This window comes from Phoca vitulina, unplaced genomic scaffold (assembly GCF_004348235.1).
Source record: "Phoca vitulina isolate PV1807 unplaced genomic scaffold, GSC_HSeal_1.0 scaffold108, whole genome shotgun sequence".
NCBI lineage: Eukaryota > Metazoa > Chordata > Mammalia > Carnivora > Phocidae > Phoca > Phoca vitulina.
This window is the reverse complement of record NW_022589811.1, coordinates 314,048-333,843: the sequence shown is the minus strand read 5'-3', so window position 1 is coordinate 333,843 and position 19,796 is coordinate 314,048. Positions and strand designations below refer to the sequence as shown.

Here is a 19,796-nt window from a genome sequence, read left to right as displayed (position 1 = left end):
TCACTGGTTCCCTCTCCCACAATGGACATTCAGGGGCCTCCAGCTTCCAGCCATCAGTGGACGCCTCTGTGTGCTTGCCCCCCCTCCCAGCCCCCCGGAATCTTGATTGTTTTTGTGCACACAGTCTCCCCGTGGTCTCTTGCCCCTGACAGCCAGACCTTCACTCTTTGTTGGAGGATTGACCTCAGGGGCTGGGAGTGCCTGGGAATGCACATGGGCAGGGCAGAGGGATACAAATACTCAGCCTCCTGGACCGTGACCTCCATTGTTCCCTGAGCACAAGCAAGAGCCAAGAGCACCTTCTGCACCCTTGCCCAGCCTCCTCCCCTTCCGGATCCTATTTCTCCACTCCCTTACTGATTTTTCCTGGAACATTTCCTTGATAAATCACTTTTGCAGGGATCCTCACTTGAGGTTTGCTTCTGGAGAGCTAAAGCTAAGTCATGCCCCCCCCCACACACACACACAAATACTGCACATGAGCATCCTGGTGTTTGGTGCCTCCCGGGGCTGGAAGGTGCACAGGGGTTCACGGGTACCCACAGTGTGGCATGAGAGCCCGTGCGCCCCCACCCTGCCAGCCTGAGGGGTAGACATGCCAGCTTTGTATTCGTGCCATAGTCCAGTGGGCACAAAGTGTTATCTGGCTGTGGTTCTCATTTGCATGTCTTCGAGCAAGAATTTGTCATATGCTGACATTTGGAGGTTTCCCTCTGGTAAATTACCTGTTCATATCATTTGACCTTTGTTCTGTTGGGATTGCTCTCTTTTTGGATTTGAAGGAAGGAGTTTCTTGTACATTGTAGATGACAATCCGTTGATGGGTTTGGAGATTATAAATATCTGGGAGGCCGGCAGCCCTGGAGGCAGGGCCTCTGTGTGTGTGTGTGTGTGTGTGTGTGTGTGTGTGTGTGTGTGTAACCCATTGTAAGGATGGGACTTAGGCCCCAGCATGGGTGAGGCCATGGGGCAGAGAGCTGGGGATAAGACCCCCCACACTCAGTGTGAGCCATCTGGAGGAACCACAAATAGCAGCGCTAGGTTATAACAATAATGCCAACGTGTAGGTGTTATAGACTGAATTGTATCCCCCCCACCAAATTTGTATCTTGACGTCCTAACCTCCAATATCTCAGCATGTGACTGTATTTGGAGACAGGGCCTCTGAAGAGGTGGTTAGGGTAAAATGAGGTCATTAGGGTGGACCCCAATCCCTCCTGACTGGGCTCCTTATAAGAAGAGATCGGGATGCAGACCCACACAGAGCGAAGACCATACAGGACGCAGGGAGGAGGTAGCTGTGTATGAGCCAGGGAGAGGGACCCTCGGAGAAACCAATCCTGCCAACACCTCGATCCCGGGCTTAGGGCCCCCAGAACTGTAAGAAAATCAACATCTCTTGTTTGAACCGTCCAGCCTGGGGTCCTTCGTTACAGCAGCCCGAGCTGACTGCTACGGTAGGCAAGACGTGCCATGTTCCCAAAGCCTCGGGGGAGAAGGGCACCTGCCTCCTTGCAGGACTGTTGCCCGTGACAGCATTTCTAACGGGCTTGGCCCCTGCCACACAGAAGTGTCCGGTAAATGGCGAAGCCGGGAATGAATACCACACGTACCTCTTCAGCACTTGGGCTGTGCCAGGCACTGAGCTGGGCACTGGTGAAGAATGAGCGTCTGCCGTCCGGCAGGCCTTTTCGGGGTGCTGGGGGGGCAGCGGGTAGGACGTGGTCAGCATCGCAGGGAGAGGACTGGGCGTTGGCCAGAGTGGAGATGAAGGGACCAGTGGGGTCAGAAGCGGGTACCGATAGAAAACTCTAGAGGATGCTGATTCTGGCCACCCCACCCCCACCCCACAAACACCAGCAACAGTGACAAAGACTACAGTGGCCTTAGGCTCTACAGGGTGTGGGTACAGTGCTTCACAGACCTTACTTTGCCTCCCTGTGCCTCCGTGTCCCCATCTGTAAATGGGTACACTCATGTCCCGGCCCCAGAGGGCTGTCGTAAGGGGGGGTGTGAAGTGTGTGGCCTGCTGTCCAGCACACGGGAGGTGCTCTGTTAGTTACAGTGGTGAGCTTTCGTGCCCCAGGCAGCGCCCAAGTGCCCCCAAACACACCCCACCTACTCAAGCCTCGCAGCAGCCTGGGGGTTAGTCCTCGGATCGGCCCCGCTGCGCTGGGATCGCAGTGGAGCCCCCGAGAGGGCTCAGCCCCCGTCCAGGCTGCTGTAGCAGGATGCCCGAGACTGTGGGGCTGAAGCAACAAACCTTCATTCTCACAGTCCTGGAGGCTGCGAGGTCCAAGCCCACACCCGAACAAGTTGCTTCTCCTCTCTGGGCCTCTGTTTTGGGACCTGCCAAATGGGGATGATAAGAACACTTGTCCTGCCTGCTTCTCAGGGCTGCTGGGAGGGTGAGCTGAGGCCATAAAGGAAAAGAAAGCCATCCTTTCCTTCGTGCGCTTCCTCTAGGTCTCCGGGAGGGGACGCCAGGGAGGAGGGGGCGCCGAGGCAGGGCGCTGTCTCCGTGGCCTGGGCAGTCTGTCCTAGCGGCCTCAGAGCAGCCCAGCTCAAGGCCCCGTTCCAAATGGGTGTAAGCTCAGGGTCACTGGTCCTGAGAACTGGGGAAGGTGGACTCCTTGAGGGGCTAGGAAAAGGAGAGCAATGCGTAGGTGCCCGGGAAGATGGAGCTGGACGCCCTAGCGCATGAGGAGGGGTGAGAACAGATGTAGCAAGAGGTGCTCCGCCTTCTGGAAAGCACAGTGGTTAAGAGCAGGGCTCAAGGTCTGATCATCCTGGGTGTGAATTGGTCACCAGCCTCGACAATAGCCTCGCTCCCTCGCCTTCACATGGGGGGCGGTCACAGCAGCACCACTCCCGGGGCTTCCTGGGGACGTGTGAGCTAGTGCAGTGAAAGTATTTATATAGCGTTTGGGCTCTTGTGTGCACCCAATCAATCATTATTTATCACCCGGAAACCAGTGGAAAGTATAACTCGCTGCAGACCTAAGAAGCAGCCGGAACCAGTGCAGAAGGCTGAGGGGGGGCAGCAGGGTGGACGCCGTTGCTGCCTTTGACCTGCAAATGTGACTCTGAGCTTCCTTGTGGCCACGTCAAAAAGGGAAATGTGATCAGTTGTTGAACTTGAATTATTAAGAATGAGGAAACAGCCCAGTGCCTCAGGGGAAGCAATGTTGTTCTTTACCCTGAATTCTCCTGGGCATTTCCCACTGAGCAGGGGCCTTCACAAAGGGCACCCGAGAGAGGCAGTGGGTGGGCCATGGCTCACGGACCGGGATACACATGGCATTGCAGGTATGATTTTCACATGGAGCCGAGTCTAAGCATCTTGAAGGAAAGACGAAGGGGAACCTGGCAAGGTGGCTCAGGGAAGGCAGCTCTGTAGGAGGATCAAGAATGTGACGAAGGTCTGAGCTCTCAGGCTTCAAAGCTAAGGCTTAAAGAGCTCCAAGGGGTGAGTGGCGGGACTGGGGACAGCTTAATCCCTCAGGGAAGCAGGGGGAGCCCAAGACACTGCTCACTTGGGGTCCTTGGAGGTCCGAACTTCCCACCTGTGTGGCCTTGGGCAAGTTGCTTCACCTCTCTGAACCTCCATTTTTTGCACCTGCAAGTTAAAGTTACCCCTTCAGGGCTGTCGGGAGCATTGCATGGAGCCTGGCCGAGCAGCGTTGGGCATATAGTGAGCGCTCAAATAAATATTGGCTATGTGTATATACACATACAATGGATCTATAGTTACACTTTCTTCAGGAGCTTCCTGATTACTTGTTTAAGGAACACAAATAACTAGAACTTTATAGCTCTTTTTAATTTACAGTTGGCCAAGGGTTCGTTGTCGCTTCACCTGACCTTCCCAACAACACGAGGGAGGCATTCTTACCCCTATTTGAGAGGCGAAGAGATTAGAGGAGCTTAGAGAAGCAAAATCCTTGCCTGTGTCACCCTTGATCCGCTCTTGAACCCAGAAATGGGGAGATAAGTGGGCAGGACTCCCTGGTCCTGTGGCCTTCCCGGCCCCTCCTCCCTTCCCAAGTTCATTTTAGGAGGGCCTTAAGAGTAGAATCCTGGGGCATAGCAAAAACGGGAACAGCATAGTGCTTGCCCTGTTCTAAGAACTTTACACGTGACTTTCAAGCCTCACAGCCATCCCATGAGTTAGAGACTGTGAGGATCACACCCATTTTACAGATAAGACAACTGAGGTGCAGAGAAGCTAACTGACTTGCCCGTGCTCACAGGAGGTTCGTGCAGACCCAGGATTTGGGAGCTGGCAGCCTGGCCAGGCCCCAGCGTCTGTGTCCTCTACCCCTCCGCTGTACTGCGCAGAAACGGGCTCAGGCGGGAGGGATGTGGGTCGGGACAGGCCGAGGGCGGGCGTGTGATGAAACGCTCTCCCGGGAGGGCCGAGGGGCTCAGGGGGAGGGCACAAGCCAACTGGGGACACTGACTCACTTGATTCCTAGTCGGCTGAGGGGGTGGATGGATGGACACGCCCAGAGGATGTCAGGGCCACCTTGTGCCGCCTCACCCTGCCCACCCCCCACCCTGCTCACAGATGAGAAGACATGGCCTCTGACCCCGAGCTGCTCCCGGCCCAGCCAGAGAGCCAGACGTGACGTTATCTGTGTCCAGGGCATCTCTGCAGACGCTGTGCAAAGTGCTGGATCCCCACTCCTCTTCACTCTCCTCTTGGGGCTCAGACACCCCCCCACCCCGCCGCCGACGGCCAATGAAGGAGGCATGCTGGGCCCAGGGAGACTATCCTGCCTGCCCCAAGAAGTGTAGGACTGATGCCCAGGCTGGGGGACACCCCCCTCCAGCCTGCTTCGGGCTTCCTGGCCTTGCTCCGGCCCCAGCACACCTCTGTCCTGTGCCTTGTGACTGGCTGTGAGCTCCTGTGGGAAGGGACCCTAGGGAAGCCATTTCCTCATCCCTGCGGCCAGCACGGCCCAGTGTAGGGAATAAGGACATGGTCATTTTGTTCTCAAGGAGATGCTTGGTGCCTGTCATCGGACCATGATTTCAGGGGCAGCACGTAGGGATGGTGAGAGCCCTTGTTCAGCAGACCTGGTCATGACCACCAGTCATATTCCCCCCCAGTTATGGGGGTGGGGCATGCTGTTCCCATGTGCTCTCTGCATTCCAGGGGCCACAGGAAGCCCCGGGGGACCCCTCACTGGGCACGTTGGGACTATCTTCCCAGCCTGCAGAAGTAGGATGATACCCAAGTGGGGTGACACTTGAATTCTGAGTCCCTTGAACCCAGAATGATGCTCAAGGGGCTTGTCCAAGAGGCTTTTATTTAATAAAAGCGAAAGATGTCTTTTCTGCCATAAAATACAACCTCAAGCCCATTAAGGACCAGCAGTGCATTTCCACAGTGGAAGTTGAGTTATTTATAATGAAGCATTGATTGGCAGTCTCGAGAGCTGAACATCTGGTTTGGAGCCCATGTGTCAGGATGGGAAGAGCTTGGGTGGTGGAAGGTGCCTGGGCGTAGGGCTGTCAGAGCCCCGTGTTCAAATCCCATCTTGGAATTCAGTGGTTTCCGCCCCCCCCCAACCCGGGCCCTAACGGAATCACTAATACTTTTTGAGGATTTATTATGCGCCAGCACGGAACCGATGCGCCATATTGTCAGGGCCTGCGATTTTTACATCCATTCTGCGAAGGAGTGAGTATCCCCATTTTATTGATGAGGAAGCAAAGGCTCAGAAGGAGTCATTGATCCAAAGCCATATAGCTGGCAGATGGTCGAGGTTGGGTTTGAACCATGCCCGCGGGCGTGCCTCCAAGACCTCCCAAGCTTGCCAACTCCCCGGAATCTCAGTGCGTTCCTCCTTAGACTGGGAAAATCCCCAACAAGGTGGTTCTGGGAATTGGCCCAAGTACCACTTAAGTTGCCTGGCACATGGTAGGTGCTCAGTGAATGTATTCGTGTCCGTCTCCTCCCCAGGCGGTCGCGCCGGCGGGTCTGCATGTGATCCACAGCCCCCACGGGGCCCGGGCAACGCCCAGGGGGAAGGAGGCTTCTCTCTCTGGGCCTCGGTTCCCCAGATCCAAAACGGGAGTCACCACGCCTGCCTCAAAGAGGCCCTGGGAAGACAAAACGAGGGGCGTGGTGGGTGTTCAGGGCCATTCCTCTTCTGTCTTCCCAGTAACTGGAATGGTGCTTTCTGGGGCTGTCCTGGCAGCAGACTCGCATGGAGCTATCCACACACTGCCCCCCACCCGCACCCCCCTCCCCCTGTGCCTTCCTCTGCCCCTGCCCCTGCAGGCCCTTTGTGGATGTGCTTGGGTGGGGCGGGGGTTGGGATGAAGGCGCCGGCAGTTCATCTGGGTTCGAGGGGCTCCACCACTCCCCAGCCTCCGCCCTTGGGCATCACTGAGCCTTTCTGAGCCTCTGCTTCCTCCTCTGTAAACTGGGAGCGGTGACAACAGATCCGATCTCTGGCTCTATCCCTGGATCCAACCGCTACCTCTCTATCCTTTCCTGCAGGTGTTTCTAGCTGTGCCCAGGGACTGACTGGCCAAGGACCCCCATCGGAGAGCCTTGGACACCCTAACAGTGAACGGTGAGGGGCTTCTGTGGTCTGAACAAATGTCTCCAAAGGGCACTGGTGGGGGACCCATGACGAGGTGGGAGCACTTGGAGAATGCCAGCACGGGGTTTGGGAAACATGGCCGGAACCAAGTTCCCAGCACTACCGCACCCCTCCTTCATTGCACCGAGCATCACTGCGATTTTACCACGAGTTGAGGAATCTGACGAATGTTCGTTTCCCTCACTAGACTATAAGGGGAAGGGGGGGGGGGTCCCAGAGAGTTAGCAAAACAGGGTTGTCAGGAGAACAGACTCTGAAGGAGGGCTGTGGCTCCCGGCTCCGCCTCTTCTCCGTTGTATAACCTCGGGCAAGTGACTTAGGCTCTCTCCACCTCAGCTTCCCCGTCTGTAAAATGGGGTTTGTAGTTAAGTAAGTACTTAAGCCATCAAGATACCAAACTGGCCTGGCTCAGAGTCCGGCAGAACCCTGTCGGCCTTGCTGGTGTTGGCCAAGCTCTTAGAGCCAGTCCCCTCACGCTTCCCCTACTGACCCCTGTCTCCCTTCGCAGAGAATGGGCGATGAGGATTACAACTCCTCCCTCGCCTACGATGACTACTCGGATGATTTTGACCCCATCATGGTCTTGGAGGAGTCTTCTCCCCTGGAAGGCAAGGTGGCCAGGATCTTCCTGGTGGTGGTCTACAGCATCGTCTGCTTCCTCGGGATCCTGGGCAACGGGCTGGTGATCATCATCGCCACCTTCAAGATGAAGAAGACGGTGAACACTGTCTGGTTCCTCAACCTGGCCGTGGCGGACTTCCTGTTCAACGTCTTCCTCCCGATCCACATCGCCTACGCCGCCATGGACTACCACTGGGTCTTCGGGACGGCCATGTGCAAGATCAGCAACTTCCTGCTCATCCACAACATGTACACCAGCGTCTTCCTGCTCACTGTCATCAGCTTCGACCGCTGCATCTCTGTGCTCCTCCCCGTCTGGTCGCAGAACCACCGCAGTGTGCGGCTGGCCTACGTGGCCTGTGTGGTCATCTGGGTCCTGGCTTTCTTCTTGAGCTCTCCGTCCCTGGTCTTCCGGGACACGGCCCGCGTGCATGGGAAAATATCCTGCTTTAACAACTTCAGCCTGTCCGCGGCCGCCTCTGCCCCGTGGCCCGCTCACACCCGCCTGGACCCCGTGGGCTTCGGCCGGCACGTGGTGGTGACCGTCACCCGCTTCCTCTGTGGATTCCTGGTCCCCGTGCTCATCATCACGGCCTGCTATTTCACCATTGTCTGCAAGCTGCGGCGCAACCGCCTGGCCAAGACCAAGAAGCCCTTCAAGATCATCGTGACCATCATCATCACCTTCTTCCTCTGCTGGTGCCCCTACCACACGCTCTACCTGCTGGAGCTCCACCACGCCGCCGTGCCCGGCTCCGTCTTCAGCCTGGGTCTGCCCCTGGCCACTGCCATCGCCATCGCCAACAGCTGCATGAACCCCATTCTGTACGTCTTCATGGGCCAGGACTTCAGAAAGTTCAAGGTGGCCCTCTTTTCCCGCCTGGTCAACGCTCTGAGCGAGGACACGGGCCACTCCTCCTACCCCAGCCACAGGAGCTTTACCAAGATGTCGTCGATGAACGAGAGGGAGACCAGCATGCTTTGAGGCTCATCTGGGAAGCCCGATGGACAGACACTCCGGCCTTGGAGGCCCCGAGCTCTGCCTTCTCAAGACCACGGCAGAAACCTCTTCAGGACCCACTGATGCCCGCTGTAGTCTGCCCGGGGCTGACCCGTGTTTTGAGCTGGGAGTCCAGGGCCTGGAACTCCTTTCTTCGAGTGGCCCGGTGGACAGGGCATGCTGTGTCCTCTCAACCTTGGACTCTCTCTGTGAGGACCTGGGGCCTGGGAGAGGCGGGGGAGGGAGGAGAGCTAAGGCCCTCAAGGGAGGCAGCCTGAAGGTGCTCACCCTCGAACTTCCCAGGGTGACGGTGCTTTGGGGGCGGCGGCTATTTGGGGGATGGGGGTGGTGCCAGCCCCTCGCCCCACGCCCCCGCTCTCCCCTTGCCTTTGTTGCCTGGGGTCTGGGTCATGGCGGGCAGCGTCACCCACAGCCTCCACCCCGTCCCCGGGGACTGTCCCTTCCTTCCCTGGTCCACCGGCTCTGACTGCCAGTGCTCAGAATTAAGCACGCCAGGTCAGGGGGCCAGGGAAGGAGGGCCTGTCCTCCTCCTCAGCTTCCTCAAAGCCTTGCCAAAATCAGCTTCAGGAAGCAACCTGGGAGCGGCCTGCAGGTTGAAGAGAAGGTCCAAGGGCTCGGTCACTGAGCTCAGCAGAGCCTGCAGCCTGGGCCCTTGTCGCGTGCCGCTGAGATGCGGGCCGTGGGGACGCCACAGGCGTGGAGCCCCTCCACGTGCAGCCCTGTTGCCTTTTCTCGACGAGGACTGACACCTTCCTGGGCTGCAGTGTCATTGTCCCACTTAGAGATGACAAAGCCGGGGCTCCGTGGGGGTGGGGCGGGGAGTAAGTCACCCAGCGCCGCGCGGCTAGCCAGAAGCAGAGTTAAGATGTGAACCCCCGCTCTGTCTGGCGCCAGATCCTCTGTTTTTTTAATGACGAATGTATCCATTGAGAATATTCTAGACTCTCATGATAGCCTGCATTTATTAGCACCCCCTACCCTAAACACTGCCCATGTATTATCTCGTGTATTCCCCCTGGCAGGCCTGAGTTCGGCACAGTTAGTACTGCCCTTCTACATATGAGGGATAGCTGAAGCTCAGAGAGGTTAAGTAACCTCCCTGAGGGCGTCCAGCAGGCCTCTGCCAGAACCTGGATTTGAAACTAGGTCTGCCTGGCTCAGAGAAAGCTGCAGAATCAGGGTTTCGAGAGAGGCTTGGGGTTTTCACCATAAATATTGATTCCTCGGCAGATTAATATAAACCTCTTACTAGCCCATAAGTCAGCCTTGCAAATAGTTTTCCAAAATGACCCAACATGGCAGAGAAAGTACACTTGGCCTCCAGTCCCCTGATGCCCGTCCACTCGTGCCCACCATGTTTCCCATCTGCTGCCCCCCCCCCAAGGCCTCCAGGGAAGGTGGTGGGGGGACAGAGGCCGTCACTGGTGGGCCCGAGGCCCTCTGGCCTCCAAGCGTCCACATTCTCTTGTCTTCCAAGTGTTGTTGTGAAGCCAATTCCGTGACAAGATGCAATGAACAGATGTAATGTCTACACAGCGCTGGGCACGTTCCCGAGGCCATGGGCTGTTTGGAAATCACACCTCATTAAGAGACAGACTGTTCCTTCCCTCCGTGGGTCATTGTGCTTATGATGAGGCAGCTCGGAATTGACCCCAAGTCTGGGCGTCCAGTGGCTTCAGGAAATCTAAACTTGGGCCGTCGGAGAGCAAGAAACGGAGCTTGAAAGATTGCCCAGTGCGCCTTGTCACCTCCCACCACAGCGGCACAGGTGAAGTGGCTAAGGCACGAGACTGCGTGGGACGTCAGGCCCCAGAGACGGTCCTCAGCCACCCGGGCTCTGACCCCCAGGTGCTGCTCGCTCGGGCTCGGGCCCTCGCTCCTCCTGGGCTGCGTGCCGGCCGGGTCGGGCCGGGGAGCCAGGAAATCATTTTGTCCTTGGAAAAGCTGATGAACAGGAGTAAAATTCAAACCAGCTGTTTCCTCCTTAGGGTCAGGCCTCTTCCTGGCTGCCCCACCAGGAGTTTCTCATTAAATACTGAAATGCAAACATGACATCCTCCTGAATCTTGTCCCTGCAGCTTCTTTAGAGGATCTCCCAGGTCACACATACAAAGTTCCCGTGGTTCACAAAGAGTGTGCACCTGCATTACTCCACAGGCAGCCAATGTGCTTTGTGCCTGAGAGGCCCACCCCCCCCCCTTCGGGGCCAGGACCTGGCCGGTGGGGCGTCCAAGTGCTGCTTCCTGGGTGGGGTGGGTGGGCCGAGGGCGGACGGGGAAGCGGGCCCAGGGACAAGCAGAGAAGGTGGGGTTTGAGAGGGAGGGGGGAGGGAAGCACAGAGGAAATGCAGAATAGAGATAAAGCAAAGGGGTCTGGCATTTATTAAGCAAGTGCTATGTGTCAGGCTCACGATCCCATCAGACCCTCAAAATGAGAAGAGGACCATCAGAGCTGCACGGGTGATGAAGGAGGTTCTGATTGCAGACCCCACCTGCTCTGGGTCACACAGCCAGTAAATGGTGGAGCTGGGCTTTGAACCTGGTCTGCTGCCCGATCTCCTAGCTTCTTCAGCCTATGGGAGGAAGGAGAGAGAGAGAGAGGTAGGGGAAAGGGGGAGGGGGGCAGCAAGGGGACAAGGGGGAGGGGCTCAGGAGGGGACAGTGACCCAGATGAGGAATGAGGAAGGAGTGGCTTAAGCCTGCCCCCAGAGTTGGCTCTGGCAGGGTTAGGGGCCAGGCTGGGTGGGAGAGGAGAGAACCCAACAGTGAGAGCCATGAGGGCCATTCCCATTTTACAGATGAGGGAGCTGAGAGCGGCCCTTCGGGGCAAACGGACTCGGTATTTGCTTGGATGGAAGTGATCCGTGGTTCCCTGGCCCTCCTCTCTCCTATTCCTCCCTAGCATGTGGTGCTCTGGGGGAGCTGGGGTGCCTGGGGCTTGTGGTTGCCAAACGCTGAATTTGGAAAATTGCTGCTGGGGCATGGTATCCAGGACCAGGAGGAACCGGGAAGCCGCCTGTCCAACCACGAAATAATTCAGGAGGGGGGCTTGCTTGCTTTCTCCCTTTAAGGACAAAGTTGCTTTTGAATAAAGAGACTGAGGTGAGAGTGGGGCGCTGAGCTGGACGTTCCTGCCCCCCAAAACCCCTTTGCCTTCCTCCACCTCACAGAACAGCAGGCCAGGCTCAGAGAAGTGCAGTGTGCTGTCCAAAGTCACACAGCAGTGCTGGGAGGCAGCAGCAGGAGGAAGCCCGAAACTCCCTACCAGTCCCCAAATTTAGGACTTCAAAGAATCTGCATTTTGAAAAGCACTCCCTCCACTTACTTCAATTTCTTAGCAGCCAAGGACAGTAGGTTGTTAGTAACTGACTCAAGATAGACCCCACCCTTGGGTGCCTGGGTGGCTCAGTCGTTAAGCGGCTGCCTTCGGCTCAGGTCATGATCTCAGAGTCCTGGGATCGAGTCCCACATCGGGCTCCCTGCTCAGCGGGAAGCCTGCTTCTCCCTCTCCCACTCCCCCTGCTTGTGTTCCTGCTCTTGCTGTCTCTGTCAAATAAATAAATAAAATTAAAAAAAAAAAGATAGAACCCACCCATCCACCCCAACATCCATCTACCCACCCGCCCATCCAGCCATTTACATAACCATTTCTATGCCCACCCATTCATCCATTCCATAAAAATCTATTTACTACCTTTTCTTTGCCACTGCTGTGGTCGGCGCCGGGAATGCAAGGGTGAGCAGGGCATACACGGCCTCTGTCCTCGGGAGCTCCTCCATTGGTTACTGGGAGACACAGCCAATAGTTTTTTAAAAACCACACCCTCAATAGAAAACTGCCGCACTAAGCGCTACACACCTATTATAGAGAGATCTGAGCCTGTCCAAAGACCAGGGAAACCTCCTCGGGGAAGAGACGCTTGAGTTGAGATGTGTAGGATGGGTAGGTGCTGATTCTGTGGCAGGAGGGAGGGGGGGAGCGGGAGAGGGTGCTCCAGGTGGTGGGAACAGCGTGGGAGGAGAGAGTGATGGCGAGGGACAGAAGGGGATGAGGGCTGCGGCCGAGGGAGTAGAATGAGCCCACAACAGATAGGATGGAGAGGAGAGCAGGGGGGGCCATGGGCAGGGCAGGCCACGCTCCGATCGGCATCTTGCCGTGATGCCCAATGCCCGGGGCTGCTCTGGGCAGGGCAGGATGGGAAGGGCCGAAGGGGAAGCCGGGAGGATGGGAGCAGAGGTAGAGCTCGAGAGAAGTGGACTATTCAAGAGATACTTAAAAGCTACCCAAGCTTTCTCAGGGGAGCGGTTAGCGGGAAGCCAACCCAGGGCCCATTTCAGCTGCACAGAGGCCTCGGTGCGTTGCTTTATTGATGGAAATTAATTGTAAATATTATTCAAATTTACCTCCCAGTGCACAATTACATTTCTCAGGGGAGCCCTCTGAGCACATAATAAAGCCCTATAAATAATACATATATTAACCTAAGAGGAACTGAGGCATATTAATGTGCACTTGTGGGCGGCGGCGGGGGGAATTTATGCAGACAAGACGCTAAGTGCCTGGACTAGGGTTTGACTTTGGAGGTCACCTGAGCTCTGTCCCGGGGAGCTTCCAGAAGTCTCTCCCCCTGGGGGGCAGCCAGTTACTGCCCAAAGGCCTGGTCAACGGGCAGGTGTGGGCAAGGAGACAGGTAGTCAAGGGTGGAGGAAGCACAGGTGCACTGGACGCTTATCTTGGGCCCAAAGCCTCAAGAAAGCACGACCCATAATAATAGTAGATGGTATTAATTGAGCATGCCCGGGGCTTGGGTACCCTCCATGTGCTTTGGTTTCATTATCTCGTTGAATCCTTAGGACGAACTTTGTGGTAGCAGCCATCCCTGTCCCCATTCCCCATGAGGAAATGAAGGTTCAGAGAGGTTCAGTGTCTTGCCCGGTGTCACACAGCTAATAAGTGACAGAGCTAGGATTCCAACCCAAGTGTGTTTGACTCGAAAGCAACTTGGAAACACAGACTGTCCTCTAACGAGACTCCTCCCTGGAGAGAGGCAAGCATACGCTCTCTGTCCGGTGTCAGATTTTAAGGAGGTGGGAACCAGGGGTGGGGGGGATCTGACGGATTGCTTTTTCCTCTCGGAGGAAGGAAACAGTGTCTGGATGGGCTTGTCATTTCCTCACAGCCCTAGGAATCTTAAAAACCACATCCCTTCCCATCCCCCCCCTCCTTTTACAGACGGTGAAACTGAGGTTCTTTGCAGATCAGAATGGGACCTCCCACCTCCCTGACTGTTGGGACATGAGATGCATGGGAAAATGCCCATGTGAGCGACTTTTCTGAGCATCGCTGTTCTAGAACAGACCTGGGCGTTCACCGAGCTGCCAGTTTGTCAGTAAGGGCTTTGGTACTGAGCTGCCCCGAAGGACCCCTGTCCGGGATCTGGGGGGGGGGGTCGTCATTGGGGCATTTCCAGCGGAATCCTATAAAGGGAAAGCAGGGGACCTTGGGAAACCCTGGTACAGGGCAGAGACAGGCCGTGTTTGTTATCCCTCACAGTTGTCCTGCGTAGGGGAGACGATGCGCTCTATCTGGATCTAGGTGGTAGGTACGCGGCTATCTTCATCAAACCATCCATCATTTGTCTATACGTATATGATTATTGCACTTTATACTGTAGTAAGTTAGGCCTCAATAAAAGTATTTTGAAAAATAAATTTTAAAATGTAAAATTTATGAACTAATTCATGGTGCTTGCAGGAGGGACTCCCCACTCCCTTTGGCACTCTGAACAGAATCAGATTCAAGAGAGCAAGTCAGGGGGAGATTACGTAGTCTCAGCAGGGTCCATCCAGGGAGGCAGCATCTCAGGAAGGACTGAGCCTTACCAGGGGTCACCCCAGCCCTGTCCTCGTAGCCTTTGATGGCTACGACAGGGTCATGTGGGCTCAGGTGTCAGAAGGCTTGGGCTTGAATCCCAGTTCCACCATGGACATCGGCTAGGGTTAGGGCTTCAGTTAAGGCTCTATGACTTGGACAAGCAGTTCATCATCTCCAGAGCTTCAGTTTTCTCATCTGTAAAATGGGTATAAGAAGAATCTGCAGCTCACGGGGTTGCCGTGAGGATTCAAGATGTCACACATAAGCACTTAGCAGGTGCCGGGCTCGCATACACCACCCACTTTCATCTGGAAGTACGTCAGCCTCCTCCCTGGTCTCCGTGCTCCCAGCCTTGCCCCCCACAATCCACCCTCCATGAAGCAGCGGGAGTGAGCTTCCATCACGGAGCCCAGCAATCCAAACCCCTTGAGCCTGTCCAAAGACCAGGGAAACATCCTTGGGGAAGAGACGCTTGAGTTGAGATGTGTAGGATGGGGCTTGCGAAGTCCTAGAGGATCGGCACTGCCTCCTCCATCTTCAGCTCGTGCTGCTCCCCATCCAGGCGTCCCTCCCTGCCTTTGTATTTGCTGTTCCCAGACCGCTGATGGCATGACCGGGCCCCCCTCCTCTTTCCAGTCCCAGCCTCTCCTGAGTGAGGCCCTTCCTGACCCCTCTGACCCCTCCCTGCAGATAAAGCAGCCCCATCCCTATTCACTGTCTATCAGATCTCCTGTTTTCCATCCCTGACACTACTTCCTGCCATCTGGAAGAAGTTTGTGTATTTGTGTTTAGCTGCCTTCAGTCTGTCCCTCTGCTGGGCGGAGGAGCCCTCGTCTGTCTGGTGCACCTCTGAATCCTCGGCACCCAGAGCGGAGCTCAGCCCAGGAAACGTGCTCACAATCCTTTGCTGTACAAATGGAGAAATAACCATAAACGGACGTTCCTTTGATTGAATCATCACCATCATCGAGTTTCAAGACGATCGCTATTACAATACACGGTTTCCAAAGTGTTTTCACTTTTTTTTTTTTTTTTCCTATCCTGAGGAAACTTGCAGGAGGGGACTATCGCCCATTTCACAGACGTGGATACTGAGCCCTCCCCGCCCCAACCTGGGAACCAGGAAGCCGCTGTCAGCAACTGCTCTCCACTCCCTGACTCCTCAGAATAGGACAGTGATTGATCCCCCAGCTCTTTCCCTCCTTTGAAAGACCAGCAGGGAGATGGCACCGCTTAACCCAAGAGAATGGCATGCTTGAGCTGGACTTGCAGGAGCTGGGGAAGACCGACAGCGCGGAGGTCTTGCCCCTGTACCATCAGGAGCGCTCCCAAACCGAGGAGGTTTCCATTCAGTGCTTTTATCTCCCCTGGCCTTTTCCTTTCCCCTTTGTCTGATTAATTGCAGCCTGAGAATAAAGGAACCAGATGCCTCCCGTCCCACCCACCACACCCCGCCCCCCGCATTGTTTTGTAGTTCTTTTCCGGACCAGGACTCTGTTAAGGATTTGGCTGGTACAACCGCGACCACAAACTTCCTGTGTTTATCCTTCCACTTAGAAATCATGGATGGAGCAATCAGCCGGGCGCCAGGTCTGTGGTGGGCACTGGGCGAAGCCACAGCAGAAAGTCCAGCTAGACACCTGATGCTCGAGGACCCTTGGAGCCCAGAGGTGGACCCCAGGATTTTCTTTTCCCCGGTTTCCACCATGCAGCTGTTTGGTGCCCGTGCAGCAAATATCGGGATGATTGACTGAGTTTCTGGTTGGCGCCCAGACGTTGGAGCTGTGGAGGAAGGACACACACACACACGGGGAGGTGGGAAAGGGGGCTCTCCGCTGTGGCTGGTGGGTGGTAATAGCTGGCGAGCCCCTGGTTGATGGCAGGCAGCTTACTATGATGCCCAGGCCACGGCCGAGACCCTAGTGCTTGACTGGGAAGGACTGACTTGTGATGGCATTTCAGGCACTGTGACAAGCAGCCAGACGCAACGCCACATCCATCATCTCGTCTCATCCTCATTAAAAACCTGCTGGCAAAAACCACCTTCCCTTCAGAGATGAAGATGCTGAAGTTCAAAGGGGTCAAGGACATTTCCCAGAACCACACTGATAGCCACCCACTGATTTTTTGTTGAGCACCTACTATGTGCCCCGGACTGTGCTGGGCTCTGGGGACACCTCAGCAGGCACCGCCCTAACGTTCGTGAATCTCGCGTTAGTATGTACAAAAGCTGGGATTTGAACCCACGTCTGGAGAGCTTTGTGGCTTCTTCTACTCCTCCACTAGGCATGCTGCTTCTTGAGTTACAGAACCTAGGTACAGAGGAATCGGTACGGAATGGAGAGAAAAGCTTCCTGTTGCAACGCCTCAAACCTCTCGGGAGTTAGAGAGAGAAAACTCACATCTTGGCTGGGAACTGAGATCGATTCTGGGAACCAGGAAGCCGCTGTCAGCAACTGCTCTCCACTCCCTGACTCCTCAGAATAGGACAGTGATTGATCCCCCAGCTCTTTCCCTCCTTTGAAAGACCAGCAGGGAGATGGCACCGCTTAACCCAAGAGAATGGCATGCTTGAGCTGGACTTGCAGGAGCTGGGGCAGACCGACAGAACATGAAATTGGGAATGGAATGGCTTCCACGGTCCCCTTCCAGACTCACTATAGGATCAATAGGGTTTTCACCTGAAATGTCACCTTTTCTAGATCCCGGATTGTAAGCCTCGTCCTGATCCCCTGGCCGCAGCATCGTCAAGGATGCAGATAGATCGATGGAAATGGCTTGTTCAATCTTAATATGTCAGATGACCAGGTCCTTATGGTCAGTCGAGTCAGAGCCCCGTCCAGGGGAGGGAGGTTAGTCCCACAATCCATCAGGGTGAGCCAGGACAGGAACCCAGAGGTCCCCATGCCCAGTGATCTTGTTCCCAGCTCTTGCATGTGATCATTGGTGCCCTTCAATGGCTCGGTCTTTTGTCACAGTCTGGTTCAGACACATCAATCCGTGTAAACTTGAGAAGCAGAGAAACAGACAATCAGTGTATCTTCCAAGGCCGGCAATATAAATAACACAAATAAAAGTCCTAATAATCCATGCTGGCTGGCATTCATCTTCGGACTCACCATGTGAAATAAACCAGGTGAAGGCTGAAAGAAGTAAGATTACAGCAATCAGGATGCATTTGGCTGCAAGTGACAGAAACCACAACTCAAAATGTCTGACGCAACAAGGAAAGCGCATTCCTTCACGCGATGAAAACCTGTAGGTTGGGAATTCAGCAGCTGGGTGATGACGTCAAGGGCCCAGAGTGTTCTCTTCTCTCTGCTCTGTCATCTTCAGAGGTTAGGGTTTGTCCCCGGGACGGCATCCCTCCTGGTCATAAGATAGTTTCCACGTATGTGAATCAAGCGGAAGGGAGAGATGGTTTCAGAATGTTGCAAGAGCCCCCAGCATGCTCCCCCCGCATCTCATTGGCCAGAACTGGGTCACATGCTACCGCTGAACCAATCGCTGGCAGGCAAAGGAGATGGCTTAGACCAATCAGGATCCACCCAGGAACCACCAGCGCGAGGAGTGGACATTCAGACACAACCAGGGCTCTACCCCGAAGAAGGGGTGGGGGTTAGGGACAGGCATCCCGTGGTGTCTCCTACAGAGGAGGCCGGAGATGTAAGTTGATCAGCCTGCAGATTTGCCTTCTTGTCCTGGGGAAACAGAAATTCTCAGATTGGAGCGTTTTAAAACTACAGAGGGGCCTGGGCGGGGGGGGGGGGGGGGGGGACAGCTCTTAGAAATTAAGAACTTATTTCTTAGGAAAGAGCATGCTTTATCCCTTGAGAGTAATGATTCCTTCCTGTTCTTTATATTAAGTAAAGCATAATCTTTGGCAAAAAAAACTTAAAATATATGAACGAGCAAAAATCAAAGGAAAATCACTTACGATCCCAGAGATCACCCAGGTATCATCATTACTAGCATCTACAGTCTAGTCTGTTTTTCTTTATCTTACAATATCTATCAGTCTAGCAAAAAAAGATTTGTATATATATTCTCTTCTATAACATTTTTGTCCTTTTTTTTCTTTTTTTTTTTTTTAAATCAGGTCATCCAATGTTCCCTAGCATTGCTTATTCAAGTCGCCAGGCAGATCTGGTAGTCCCACAGTTAATTTAGCCAACCTCCTCTTGATGGACATTTAGGTGGTTTCCTTTTTAGAAGTATGATTTTTGTTGTTTTTGTCATCCCCTGATGGGTTTTCCCAGGAGAAGCTACTATAGAACCCAAGCCCTGGGTGGCCCCCAGATCTAAGCTGAGCTTTCTGCCCACCAGCCCAGCCTCTGGGGTCCCTGCACTCTCATCTCCCCTCAGAGTGGAGGGAAGAGTTCTTGAGGCTTTAAGAAGCGGTCAGCTGGCTCAGGAAAGAGGGGTCGGCGGGGTGGGCAGTGACCTCACATACAGGCTCTGGACTCGGGCCAGGTTGATCGGGACAAATAACTGTTGCTCTCTGAGCCCCCGTTCACCCATCTGTGAGATCAGGAGTGTAATAGAAAAAGCCTTGTAGGGCTGCAGGAGGATTCAATAAAATAATCCATTTAAAGAGCTTATCACGGCACCTGGAAAATATTATGTGCTTAAAAAGTTGCTAGAGCTCGCTTTTGTAATGTTCGATTCCAGTTTTCCCTCTTACCAGGGCTACAAGACTGCATTTGTTTTGTTATCTCGGGGGGCCATGCTTAATCCAGGCCAGTGATTCGGGAGACTGTGCAAATCTGCCTAAATTATATATTGGGGTTGCACATTGAATGCTTGCTACAATTTGGCTGTGTGAAGAAAATGTAATTTCTTTGTAGCCCTCGTGGTCTGACTTATGATGTCTCTCCCAGCCCCTCCCACCCCCCACCCCACATTGGCAGAAAACAAAACAAAAACCAGAAAACAAAAAATTAAGCTTCACCCATGGTATGGGTCGAATTGGGCCCCCCTAAAATTCATGTGTTGATGTCCTCACTCCCAGCACCTCAGAATGTGACCTGCTTTGGAGACAGACCCTTTACAGACGTCATCGAGTTAAAATCGGGTCATTAGAGTGGGTCCTAATCCAGTATGACGGGTGTCCTTAGAAAAGGGGGATATTTGAGTGCAGACACGTAGAGGGAGGTGATATGAAGAGATACTGGCAGAAGAAGGCCATCGACAAGCCAAGGAGAGGAGCCTGAGAAGGAGCCAACCCTGCTGGCACCTTGACCTTGGACTCCCAGCCTCCAGAACTGTGAGACCTTACGTTCCTGTTGTTTGAGCCCTCCGGTGCCCTCCGGTCTGTGGTGCTTTGCTATAGCTGCCCTAGCAAACGAAAATAGCCAGTTTTAGCATTTTAGTTCAAATGTTAGTTTTACAGGTTCCTGAGCGAAGTCTCCCTTGGATAAACATAGTCATTCTCTCCCAGGCGCCACCCTCGCCTGCCTTTCTCCTGGGCTTGTTGGGGCACGTGGCGGGCAGGGTTTGCTCTGATGTCTCTGGAGCCTGGCAGAGCATAGAGGTCCCCAGGGTCCTCTGCCTCCTGGTGCAGAAAGGTGTCCCGCACATGCAGGTGGAAACTCGTGGAAAGAGGATCTGGCTCTGGGCGTGGCTGACTAGTTTCCCCTTGGATCCCCTCTACCCCTGCC

General features: G+C 54.6%; 1 protein-coding gene across 6 annotated transcripts in view; it reads left to right on the top strand.

Annotated features, from left to right (window-relative positions):
• CMKLR1 (chemerin chemokine-like receptor 1) overlaps positions 1-10,479 on the top strand; it is a 46,002-nt gene extending 35,523 nt beyond the window's left edge. For all 6 annotated transcript variants that reach the window (XM_032398018.1, XM_032398017.1, XM_032398016.1 and 3 more), the window contains 2 exons: positions 6,515-6,590; positions 7,129-10,479. In XM_032398018.1, the coding sequence (XP_032253909.1) occupies positions 7,132-8,226 (1,095 nt within the window). In that variant the 5' untranslated portion in view covers positions 6,515-6,590; positions 7,129-7,131 and the 3' untranslated portion in view covers positions 8,227-10,479. The remainder of the gene's footprint in view (positions 1-6,514; positions 6,591-7,128) is intronic.
• Positions 10,480-19,796: the final 9,317 nt, after the last annotated feature.